Source organism: Octopus bimaculoides, chromosome 2 (assembly GCF_046866305.1).
Source record: "Octopus bimaculoides isolate indiv1 chromosome 2, ASM4686630v1, whole genome shotgun sequence".
Classification (NCBI taxonomy): Eukaryota; Metazoa; Mollusca; class Cephalopoda; order Octopoda; family Octopodidae; genus Octopus; species Octopus bimaculoides.
This window is the reverse complement of record NC_142929.1, coordinates 58,605,099-58,618,907: the sequence shown is the minus strand read 5'-3', so window position 1 is coordinate 58,618,907 and position 13,809 is coordinate 58,605,099. Positions and strand designations below refer to the sequence as shown.

Sequence of the window (13,809 nt, the reverse complement as noted above, 5' to 3'; positions counted from 1 at the left end):
CCTGTTGTGTGTGTGTATGTATATATATATATATATATATAAATAAATAAAAAATACACCATTTCGAGCGTGGCCGTTGCCAGTACCTCCTCACTGGCCTTCGTGCCGGTGGCACGTAAAAGCACCCACTACACTTTCTGAGTGGTTGGTGTTAGGAAGGGCATCCAGCTGTAGAAACTCTGTCAAATCAGATTGGAGCCTGGTGTAGCCATCTGGTTCACCAGTCCTCAGTCAAATCGTCCAAGCCATGCTAGCATGGAAAGCGGACGTTAAACGATGATGATGATGATATATATATATTTCATTTCGACATAAGCAATGTGCATGTGGGTATGTTTGTCCCCCTCTCTGCTGCTTGGCAACTAGTGTTGGTTTGTTTTCATCCCTGTAACTTAGTTCAGTCAAAGAGACTAATAAAATAAGTACAAGGCTTAAAAAATAACTGGTAGGATTGATTTGTTTGACTAACCCTATCTAGACAGTGCCCCAGTGTGGCCACAGTCCAAGTCAAAGATACACTATCATCATCATTATCACTTAACATCTGTTTTCCATGCTGGCATGAGTTGGACAGTTTGAGAGGGGCTGGAAGGCTGAACCAGGCTCCAGTCATCTGTTGTGGCATGGTTTTTACAGCTAGATGCCCTTCCTTACACCGACCACTTTGCTGAGTGTACCGAGTGCTTTTTACATGGCACTGGCACAGGTACTTTTCATGTGGCACCAGCATAGGTGTTCTTTTTAAATAGCACCAGTACCCACAGAGTTGCCAAGTAGCTTGCAAGGCAGTATGTCTCAGCTAAGAGAGGGAGAGGAACCAAGAGAAGTGGCTGTGTACCAAAAACAGGAAAGTCAAAACAGTGACACCTTTGATCCTAATTCTAATTCATCAGAGTCAGTCAGGTGCGACAATACTAAAGTATTTGAAACTACAAATTCATAGTCTCCATCTGTCCAACAAGGTAGAAAAACCAAGTGATTAAAGTGCCATTAAGCAGATCCCAGGGGTCAAATCTCATCATGTGACCCTTGAAGCAGATGATACTTTTAAACAGGGCCAGGTCAGATGACAGATTGTTTACTTCCTGGAATGAATGGTCTTGGAGATTGCTTTCCATGCAACTTCTATTTATCCTTTGTCTTTTACTTGTGGCCATGCTGGGGCACCACATTGAAGAATTTTAGTCAAATGAATTGACTCCCAGTACTTTCCATCCAACATAGTGTATCTAGGATGACACTATCTGAGATACCTTTCCGATATTAAAACATCAGGGTGCGATTTAAGGGAGATATTGCAGCTATTTCTAGCAGGTTCAGTGACAGGCAATGTATAGGGACTCCCACATTGGTAAGTAGAAAATATTGGATGAATTAGTAGATACCTTTTGATCTCTCCAAATGCAAATGAAAGTGTCAGTTGATGAAGAAAAAAAAAAAACAAGTTGCAGCTAAAATTGATAGTGGCTGTTCACTTAACGCCATCCCATAATATGTACATAAGATCACATGTTAACTGACTAGTATGAATTCTGAAAGTGAGCATGATGGCATATTGGGTAAAATATAAAAAAAAAGTCAAATAAGTAAGAAAAAAATATTTATTTTGTATTTTTTTTTTTAATTTTACATTTTTTTTTTCTTTTTATTCTATTATTAACAATTTTTTTTTTTTTTCCTTTTTTTCTAATTTCCAAAGTGATGTTCTTGTAGAAGAATGCATCAAAGTTCTCTCCTCGATCGCTAGATGTCACAGTTTGTCTTTGTATTTCATTATTTCATCTGTCTTTTTATACATTTCCTCGTAACTTTTCATTTGCATCATCCAGTGTCTTCTTTTTCTTCTTCTTTTTCTCCTCCTCCTCCTCCTCTAATCTTGAGTGCAAAGATTGCTCAGTGAAGAAAACACAAAACATTTGACACAACAAGCAGTAAGGTGAGCGAAGCAAGGCAGGAAGCAGAGTAGTTGGTAGTGGGTGCGGCGGTGGGGGGGGGGATACAGCAATATGTCTAATTCTTCTTCATTGTTGTCTTCTCAGTGGCAAATTGTCATGTGCTTTGTTTTATTACCTATTGGTTTAAACCTCCATACATTCTCTCCTTTCCATCCAGTACTCAATGGACAGTTAGGCAAAGAAAAAGTAAAATTGGAAAGGCATGCAAAAAATAAAAATTAAATAAAATAAAAAAAACACACAAATAAGCACCACTATTCTAAATTTCTTCAGCTTCTCCACTTCATTGGGGAGTGAGAATTTTCCCCCTTATTTTTTTGCATCCTCTCCCTCTCTCTCATTCTCTGTTCAAGCCATTTGACAGGAGCTGTCACAGCTTGTATCTTTTTGCAGTTATCATTTCTAAACAGGAACCTAATACCGTGAAAATATTGAAGTTGATCGTTCTGTTAATATGCAAGAGGAAATATAATGTAACGGCAAATAAACAACAACAACAATGACAACGAGCAGCAGCTGCTGCAGAATCACCCCCCACCCCCACCCCCACCTCGACTGCCACCCCACACCCATGCACTCACCCACACACATGCTCTTCTTTTGACATCTGTGTATCATTTTGTTTTCTAGCAAACACTTTTAAGTGACATTAAGATCTGGGCGATTTCCCCCCCTCCTCCCTCCCACCACCACCACTGCCACCATTGCTGCTGCCGCCGCCGTCATCCTTGCTAAAATAGAGACAAGTGTAGTTATGTGATTGTTGTTATTCACGCACACACACACTCATGCTCACTGATGCCAACATCTACACACACACACACACAGAGACACACATAGACACACACTAACACCTGAACTCTTGTTTCTCCATGCACTTCGTCATTTGTCATTATATGACATGTCTCACTTCCTCGTACTAAATAACACCATCAAATCTTGTTTCAATTGTCTGAAACCTTTCATTGTCTTTCGATTCTATTTCTTTTTATTTATTCTGTTCCGTCGGTGGGGGGGGGGGCTTTCTTCTTTCAGGTCCTTTCCTTTTTTTCCTCTCCCCCTTTTTTTTGCTTTTTATTTTCTCTTTGCATTTTCCATGTTATACTTTTTTTTGTTTTGTTTGTTTTTTTCCCCTTACCCACCTCTTTTAATTTTTTGTTTATGTTTTCAATCGCTTTCCCTAAGTGGAGTTTGCCCAGCAATGTCGGAAGATTGTGGCTCTTGGCCGGTCACATGACAATAATTCTTTGTTAATATTCTTCCACTTGAACCCATTTACTGCTACACTAAGGTTCCTTGGAAATTTACACAGTTCTTTATTTATCACTTTTACTTCTTCATTATCTTTTTTTTTTTTTTTGCTTCTGTTTTTTTTTTTTTTTTTCACTTGATAGACTTCTCACTAGGAAATGGTCTTTGATCGTAGATCTTTCCATGTCTTCACTTGCTTTCTGTTGGACAGCTATTAGGGGTTAGAAACAGCAAAAGAGAAAAAGAAAAAATATATATACCGAGAAAGTGAATCAAAATAACAAAAACAAGAATAATAATAATAATAATAATAAAAAAAGACATTTTAGCAGATTTCCTTTGGCCAAAAATCTATTTATTTATCTTTGATGACAATGATGATGACGGGAGCATTTTGATTTTACTATGGAACATTTCAGGTATATAAAATTGTCTCTTGACACAAAATCGTTTTCTTTTTTTTGCAATGTTTTTTACTTTTGTTCATTTATATTTTCATTTTCTATTTTTAGTTTCAATGTCCTCAATGGGTTGCAGGATTCCGTAAATTTGGATAATTCATATGATTTAGTATTTACATTGAGGGTTTTTTTTTTGGGGGGGGGGGGGGTTCAGCTCTCTTTTTCTTTGATGTTAGGAAGATACCTGCCTTTCAGCTTAGTAGATATTCTTCCCCCACCCCCACTCCCACCTCCTAATTGACACGTTGGAAAAATTGACTTAGACTTTTCTATTTCTGTAAGACATTACTCAAAACAAATAGTTGATGTATTCATAGTTCTGGGTTCAGTCCCACTGTGTGGCACCTTGGGCAAGTGTCTTCTACTATAGCCCCAGGCCAACCAAAGCCTCTTGAGTGAATTTGGTAGATGGAAACTGAAGGAAGCCCATCATGTGTATGCGTATATATATATATATATATATATATATATTGTGAAATATATTTTCCACCTAAATGTGGTGGTCCCATAGAGGACGATGCTACTGTTGTTTATAGCCCCAGGAGGACATCTCTTGGGGCAATAAACAACAGTAGCATCATTCTCTATGGGATATGGGACCGCCACATTTAGGTGGCAAATATGCTTCACGATTCCTTGATGCTACTGTTTACTTCTTGCTCAGAGATTTAATATTGCTGTGTGTGTGTGTGTGTGTGTGTGTCTTTGTGTCTGTGCCTGTCTCGACCACCCACTGCTTGATAACCAGTGCTTGTGTGTTTACATCCCCGTAACTTAGCAGTTCAGCAAAAGAGACTGATAGAATAAGTACTAGGCTTACAAAGAATAAGTCCTAGGGTTGATTTCTTTGACTAGAACCCTGTAAGGTGGTGTTCCATCATGGCTGTTGTCAAACGACTGAAACAAGTAAAAGAATAAAAGAAGCAATAGTATTTTTATCCAAAAGTTTACTCACCAACACAATAATCAATCTGTTTTAGATCAATACCAAGATTTATCAATAGTGAGATTAACTCTTTAGCATTCAGATTACTTTGTCAATGTAATGCTTATTTATCCACATTGTTTTCAATTAATCATGTATTATCTTGTAACCTTGAGATTTCGATGATATGATTGCTTATTTTTAAAATGTCATTGAAAGGTAGATGTGAGAGGCCAGATATGGCTAGGTTGAACATAAAACATGTACAATATTTGGGCCAGATATGACCAGTTTAAATGATAAAGGGTTAACAGATGATAAGACAAATTCTTTTATTCTTTTACTGATACCATTCTTTGCAGCATCACTTTCAAGGGTTTTAGTTGATTATTTTGAACCCACTACATTACCTAGTATTTACTCTATTGAATGTGTGTGGGACGAATAGCTAAATCTACCTTGGCTTAAAGAGATGTAAATTGGACTAATTACTACAAGGTGATTGTATTCGATGTTCCGATTTTCATTTGATCGTCCCTCATTAGTGTGTGTGTGCGTGCATGCATACATGTATGTGAGCACATGTATTTGTGTGTGTGTGTGTGTGTGATCATTTTACACCTGCTTTCCATGCTGGCATGAGTTGGACAGTTTGACAAGATCCAACCTGTCATCAGCTCCTATAGTTGGATGCCCTTCCTAACACCAACACTTTTGCAGAATCTCCTGGGTACATTTTTAGTGGCACCAGCACATACAGAGGTTGTTTTGCACTTTGTTAGACTTTTAGTCTGAGCAAGTCTTTTCCGTTTTGTTGTCTCTGCTCAGTTTGTCAACCAATTCACAGGTTGCTTTGTAGTCTACAAGGTGAAAAAGCTTCCATCATCAAAAGAAAAAGAATAGGTGTTGAGAGAAGTTACAATATGAGAAATGAATAGATTGAGAAAGAAAGTAATGACTTTAAGTTTGGTGTTAGTAGAAGTTATGGTTGGTGAGTGGAACAATTTATCATTGTGAGAGAGTTGTAGTTCAAAGCTTAAGAAAGAATAAATTGCAGGAGGTAGCAGAGCATATTCTCAGTGTGACATGCCAAAGACAGTGTATGAAAGAGAGTATGGTGACAGAAGGAGGGAAACAAAAAATCATCCTGGAAGTTCCTGGCAAGAACACCAGCATTTGTTAACTCCAGTAAAGGAAATTGAATAATGCATTAACTCATATTGTGAATAGCTGCCTGGCTGAATAATGATAGATCAAGTAAAACAGCATTTATTCATATTCTTAATGTTTTGGTGATTCTGTTCACTCTGGAACTTTGCATCTCTTTCAGGAGGAAGAATTAAATGAGCTAAGATCCAGTCATAACAGACGTTTGGAAAGGTTCCGAGCACTTCAGGAGAACTATAGCAGCTTAAAAGAGCAGCTGAAGAATATTGATGACACAAATTCAGAATGGTAAGTAACCCAGCTTCCAACACATCATCATCATCGTTTAATTCTTTAGTATTCAGATTATTCGGTCAAATATGATGCTTGTTTCATCATCATCATCATTATATAATGTCTGTTGTCCATGCTGGCATGGGTTGGACAATTTAACCAAGGTTGGTAAGCTGAAGAGCTGCACCAGATTCCAGTCTGATTTGGCATGGCTTCTACGACTGGATGCCCTTCCTAACACTAACCACTCCACCGAGAGTACTTGTCTTTTATGTGACACTAGCACGATTGCCTTTCACATATCACTGGCACGATTGCTTTCGCATGTCACTGGCATTGTCCACGATTTTACTTAGCTTGACATATCTTTTCAAGCACAACAATTCACCAGAAGTCTCTGTCACTCGTCATCTCCTCCATCAGACTCAACATCCAAAAATACATTTCACCAACCCATCCCATGCCTTCCTGGTTCTGGCAGTCTCAGATGGTTTGGTATCAAAAGGATTAATGTAAATACATTGTGATAGGCAAAATTTACTGAATTATTTGTCTGGAGATAGCATCTTCTATGGATGTACTGTGTTTAAATTTCCATCAACACAGATATGTATACATCTATGGAGGTGGATTTCATCTAAGCATGTTGACAGTGAGTACATATTATTGATAATGCTCAGTGAAGCAGAAATGCATCTAATGTTCTCATTTACTGCTGCTAGAACAACATCTGTCTCTTGATATACACATATTATTTTTTTTTTAGACATAGCACTTGCATAGGGAATACTACCCCCTGATAAACACCTCAGTAAATTTGCCTTTCAATGATGTATTTGTATGATACATAAATGGCTATTCTTCTTCTTCTTCCCCTCCTCCTCCTCCTTCTTCTCAGAGAGCTGGCAGAATCATTAGCACACTTGGCAACCCTGTCCATCTTAATGCTTTGAGTTCAAATTCCACCAGGATCTGGTTTGCCTTTTGTCTTTTCAGACTCGATATAACAAATACCAGTTGAGCTCTGGGATTGATATAACTGACTAACCTCCTCCCACAAAATCCCTGACCTTATGCCTATAGCAGAAAGGGCCATAATCATCATAATCATCATCATCATCATCTGGCAAAATCATTCTTGTATACGATGCAATGCTTTGTCACATTTCTCTCAGCACTTTATATTTTGAATTCAAATCCTATACTGGTGCCATGTAAAAACACCCAGTCTGTTAAGTGTTTGGCATTAGGAATGACATCCAATTGTAGAAACCATGCCAAAGCAGACATAGAACCTCACAGAACCCTTTCGCTTGTCTGTTCTCATCGAACTGTCCAACCCAAGCCAGCATGGAAAAAAAGGGCAGTAAATGATGGTGCTGGTCATCATGATGATTATTATTACTTGTTGACCCCATAATCTTGTCAGGATTGACTATCCTTTTAATTTACACAGTGTTCATAAAATAGATACCAGTAATGTACTGGAGCTTCGTCTAGAAATCTGTGTACTTTCTCACAGAATCCAGACTTGTGCCAAGTCAAAAGATGTCATTATTATTTCATTATTCTTTAATATATTTTTATTTCTGTTTTTAGATGTTTTTTTTTTTTGTTGTTGCTGTTGTTGTTGTTGTTGGTTTCTTTAACTGTAGGTCAGCCATGACAGTCACACCTTTTACTTATGTACTGGTAGCCTAAGACTACATTATCAAATGTGTTCTTTTCTAAGACTGCAAGATGTGATTTGAAGGAGATTCACTTGTCATTTTTAGCATGTTGAGAAAACCACATAAGGACTCCTTCATTGGCTTGTATACATGTTTTCCTTTTTTTTTATTTGATAGGTTTGGTGTGAGAGAAATGTAAAGTTTTGTGTTCATAAGTTTTAATCAACATCATACTATATCAGATGTGTGTATATGTATGTCTCTATGCACCAATGCATTTTTGTGCTTATGATTTCATATACACATTCACGTATGTGCGTGCTTGCATGTGTGAAAAAGAATATGAAGTTGAGAAAGATAGTGTGAGTGAGCTAAAGTGTAATGACGACTCATGATAAGCTGTGATAAACGCGTCTAATTGAAGAAGCAAGTTTTACTGTAACTGTTAGTGCAATCAATACAAAGTTGTCAACAGAGAGGTGCGAAGGAATCTGACACACTTGTTGTGACTTATCCAAAATCAACACACACACACCCTGGCACCCTTTCTTCCAAGTCAAAAGCACTCCTGTGTTTACTTACTAAGCTTGGCCTCACTTATTTTAAACACTGCATGCATTTTGTGTTTGTGTGTATTCGTGTCTGGCTTTGGCTTTAAACTGGCAGTATTGAATATTCTTTGACTGATGTTACGTCCTTACTTTTACTTATCACCTTCAAAACCGTGATTCAATAGTCTCGTATAATCTTGGAAACCTTACACTTTTGCTCACTGTACATTTCTATCTATTCTTTGATGGATTATTTTACAATATACATTTGCAATTTTATATATATATATATATATATGTATGTATGATTGTATTTTTATATATATATATATATATATATATATATATTTGATTTTTAATTTTGTTTTTTGTATTGCTGTTTGCTTTCTTGCCAGCTCCATAAATGTGATATGTAAGTTCATGTGTTAAAAAACACCATAATCAATTAGAATAAACATTTCTTTTATTTATGTAATGAACATGCTTGTTTCTTTTGCATATATATATATATATATATATATATATATATATATATATATATATACACATACACACACATATATGTATGTATGTATGTGCATATCTATATATATATTTATATATGCACATACACACACATGTATGTATATATATATATATATATATATATATATGCACATACACACACATGTATGTATGTATATATTTATATATATATATATATATATATATATATATATATATATATATATATGTGTGTGTGTGTGTGTACACTCACAAAACATGCACACATACATACAGATGTATATTTTTATATATATATGTATATATATGTGTGTATACAGATATATATTTTTATATATATGTATAAACTGTCGTTATCTGGACTATGTTTTCCTTTATTTGCATGTAGTGTACACTTTTATACACATATCTCAAACTAAGATATATATAAATACTGAGGGAAAAATGTGTTGTTGGTGGTGGTGGTGGTGGTGGTGTCGTCGTCGTCGTCGTTGTTGTTGGTGGTGGTGGTGGTGGTTAGGGTTAGGGTTAGAGTTAGGGTGGTTTTGGTGGTGGTATTATTATGGTGGAAGGATTTGATAAAAAAGCTTCTATGTTGTACACACAAATACATACGCGCATACACATGCATACAATCACACTGTGGCACTCCATCAGTTATGACGATGAGTCTTCCAGTTCATACGATCAATCAAACTAATGTGCACGTGGCTGAGTACCCTACAGACGTGTCCCCTTAATGCAGTTCCCAAGAAAATTCAGTGTGACACAGAATGTGACAAGACTGATGCTTTGAAGTACAGGTAGTACTCATTTTTGCCAGCTGAGTGGACTGGCATAGTGCAAAATAAATGACTTGCTCAAGGACACAATGTGTTGCTGAGAATTGAACTCATGACCTCGCGATTGTAAGCCAAATACCCTAACCACTAAACCACAAGCCTTCTGCATATGCGCACAGGAGTGGCTGTGTGGTAAATAGCTTGCTAACCAACCACATGGTTCCGAATTCAGTCCCACTGCGTGGCACCTAGGGCAAGTGTATTCCACTATAGTCTTAGGCCAACCAAAACCTTGTGAGTGGATGTGGTTGATGGAAACTGAAAGAAGCCCATCGTATATATATGTATATGTTTGTGTGTCTGTGTTTGTCCCCCCACCATTGCTTGACAACTGATGTTGGTGTGTTTACATCCCCATAACTTAGCGGTTCGGCAAGAGAAGAATAGAATAAGTACTAGGCTTACAAAGAATAAGTCCTAAGGTTGATTTGTTTGAGTAAAAGTGGTGCTCCAGCATGGCCACAGTTAAATGACTGAAACAAATGAAGGAATATATGTAATATTTGTTTTATATCATGTTATATATAAAACCAATTTAACATTGAATTAAACTTTTTGGTGTCAGAATGGGCATGCAGCCATAGAATGCATGCTAAAATAACATGGTTAACATTAGTTTCAACACCCATATTTCAAAAGCAATGTCATAATTTTCCTCATTGGAAACCTTGTCATTGCTGTTTTCTCTCTCTCTCTACATGTGTGTGTGCCTGTATATTTATTTTTCTGTCTGTCAATTCATCCATCCATCCATCTGTATCTGTCTGTCTGTTTATCTATCTATCTATCTATCTATCCATGTGTGTGTGTGTGTATATATATATACGCGCACACACACACACACACACACACACACACACACACACACACACACACACACACACACACACACACACACTCTCTCTCTCTCACACACATTCACACACACACACACACACACACACACTTGCAATGTAATATGCATCAGTTTCCTTGTGCATGTGTAGTATTACAAGTCAGTTGGTGTCCAGATGTGTGAATTCACTCTTTCATATGTGTTTGTATGACACTAATATATATATATATATATATATATATATATATATATATCTGTTCCCATATTCAAACAGCTGACAGAAATCAGCAATCACAAGTTTGTCCATTTTTGCATGTACACAGAAGTGATATTCATAGGTGACATAGTAAAGTATAAAATTACCGATAATTCACAGCTTTTGGAAATTACAGTGATTTCTGTTAAAATAAATAAACAAATATTTAACACAATAGATAGATATTAAAAATGAGAGAACATATTGGTGAAAGAGGCATAAGTACACACTTGGATGTATTAATCGTAAAAATCTAGTTGATATAAAAAGAATACACATATAAACATAAAAAACTCAGTAACACAATTATGAACAGGTATAACAAAAGACATAGGTAGATGTACAAACATATGACACTTGAAAACCAAGCATGTCTAGAAGTTTGTTATTTCACGATGTATTTATTTATATAGGCATCTGTTTAACAATATCTTCTGTCTGTCTTTACCTACCCACCTACCTACTCACCCACCTACCAACCCACCCGCTCTGTCAACAACATTGACTGAGTTGTGTTTTAGTTAAACTTACTGGTTTAAACCTGTCCAGAATTACTTCTCTTCAGTATTTCCTGTTGATAATGGCTAAAGAGCTAGAAACGCTGCATCTGGGTATCTGGCAAGTTGTACCACTGGGCAAATATATGGTATTTTTACATCTTTTACTATGAGAGATAAATTGTGTGTGTGTGTGTCTTTGTCTGTCAGGTCATCCATTGATCCATTTTCCTCCACCCTAATTGCAGTGAATTTGCCTTTAGAAATTGAATTATGTTGCAAACATATTTTAATTAGCATAAAGGTTACTTATGCCTAAACACTGCTTGGTGCTGATATTGCTGAAATTCTTTTGACATGGCAGTGCAACTCAATCAATGTTGTTGACCATGTCTTAGTTAAAGCTACTACTTTCAATCTACCCAGAGTTAACTCTCTTTGATACTTACCATTGACAATGGGAATTTGACAAGCAGGTAACATTGGGCAGATATAGTGTTTTCACACTTTTCACTATGAGAGGGAATTCTTTTGCCATGGTAACTGTAGTGAATTTTGTCTTTAAAAGTTGAAATATGTCACAAACATATTTTAACTAATATAAAGCTCACTTCTGTGTGTATATATATATGTATGCACATACACACACACACACATACATACATACAACATCTAGTAGCAAATTATAGCAACTCACTTTGGTTCTTGCAAAGGGTCTTTTTTTGCTGTAGTTATCTCTTGACAAGTCAAAAACCTGCAGCTGTGTGCACAAGATTATCAAAGTGTAACTGAAGCCCAGCACAGTCTTACTTCTTTTGTTATACAGGAAGCCAACAATGGATAACATATATAGGTAATGATTCTCTTCACATGAACTAAAGGTGATGGTATATATCCATTTAATAAGTGGCAGTGATTGGGATGGAAACAATAATCTGGCTATTTGCTCTCATGTGACAGCTCCATGAAAGCAGAGTAATATAATAATATATAACGTTTGTCCATTGCTATCAACAATGACCCGAATATGACATGGGAGAAAATGGATGATGGTGCCAATGCATGCTTAGAATGTTCTGCCACAGGTCAGGCACTGGTGGTCTGCTGGGAATGAAGGCAAGGGGTTGGCTCTGGACTCACATTTTCTTTGTGCCACTGCAATCCTATTCTGTTCATAGGAGATGGTACCTCTATTGGTGCAGCTACGCTGGGCAGGGCAGTCCTGTGCTTGCATTTCCTGGGTGTCAGGGTTGATTTGAAAGGACTTCAATGAGGCTTTGAGTGTATTTTTGAAGTGCTATTTTTCTGCCTGCCTTATGTGTTCTTGCCTTCTGCCAATTCACTGTAAAGCAGGTTATGATGAAGCTGGTTATAGGTGAGGATTTATGCCAGTTATCACTTGGGAATCCACCAGGAAAGATTAATGATAGTTACTTTCAATAGGACCCTATGAAAGAGATGCCTGAAGACTCTACACTCATGACCCACCAAGGATTAGTGGGAGGAGCACACTGGACAGTTACCCAGGTGCCCCATGGGTCTAAGGGCCCAATTCTGACCTGTGTATGCTGTAGCTTGCTGTCAATAAATAAATACTATATGCTCACTGCAATTATTTGCCCAGGTTCTCAAGAGACTAGGGGCCCAATTCTGATCTATGTGTGTTGTGGCTTGTTGTCAATAAATTAATACTACAGGACCCAGTGTACTGATTTGCCTGGGGTCCTCAGTCTAGGTATACTGTGACTTGCTGTCAATAAATAAATACTGTCATGTTCAGTGCCCGGTCACCGCATGAGTCTAGGGAGCTCAGTTCTGATCTTTTTATGCTGTGGTTTGCTGTCAATAAATAAATATTATAGGGCCCAGTGTATTGATTTGCCCGGGGCCCACACTCTCTGTATACTGTGGTTTTCTGTCACTACTATAATGGTCAGTGTAATTTTTTGCCCAGGCACCTCATGAGACTAGGGAGCCCAATTCTGATCTTTGTATGTTGTGGTTTGTAGTCAATAAATAAATAAATACTATAGGGCCCAGATTTGCCTGGGGCCCACAATCTATGTACACTGTGGCTTGCTGTCAGTAAATACTATAATGGTCAGTGTAATTATTTGCCCAGGCACCTCAAGAGTCTAAGGACCCAATGCTGAACTATGTATGCTGTGGCTTACTGTCAATAGGTAAATACTCTATGACCCAGTGTGTTGATTTGCCCAGGGACCTAAAGTGCTGCTATGCCAATTCTGGATGGAGGAGATATGAAATGAATGGATGGTTATCATTATCCTCTCCTCACCTTTGAGATAATTCTTTCTGTCTATGATTATGCAGAAAAGATCACATATACAGTTTTGCTACAGCTAATATTTTTCTGACCACAGGAATCTACAGGAGAGATGTTTCATTCCAACATCTATAGTACTAAGTTGCAAGAGAAATCTCCTCCTGGAGAAGGCACTGTATTCTTGCAGATAGCTTTCCTCACAAGACAAATTGAACTCAGAACTACTAACAAATAAACTTTGTTGTATTGTTGTTTACAGTGAAGAACTCGTACCAAACTACCGTTTTTATATGTAGCATGAAGTCTTAACATGATCATTGAACTTGCTAGAAACT

General features: G+C 37.2%; 1 protein-coding gene across 8 annotated transcripts in view; it reads left to right on the top strand.

Annotated features, from left to right (window-relative positions):
* The window catches only part of LOC106876256 (centlein-like), a 364,862-nt gene that overhangs the window by 104,924 nt on the left and 246,129 nt on the right, over positions 1-13,809 (top strand). For all 8 annotated transcript variants that reach the window (XM_089346011.1, XM_014924756.3, XM_014924749.3 and 5 more), the window contains one exon: positions 5,923-6,047. In XM_089346011.1, the coding sequence (XP_089202137.1) occupies positions 5,923-6,047 (125 nt within the window). The remainder of the gene's footprint in view (positions 1-5,922; positions 6,048-13,809) is intronic.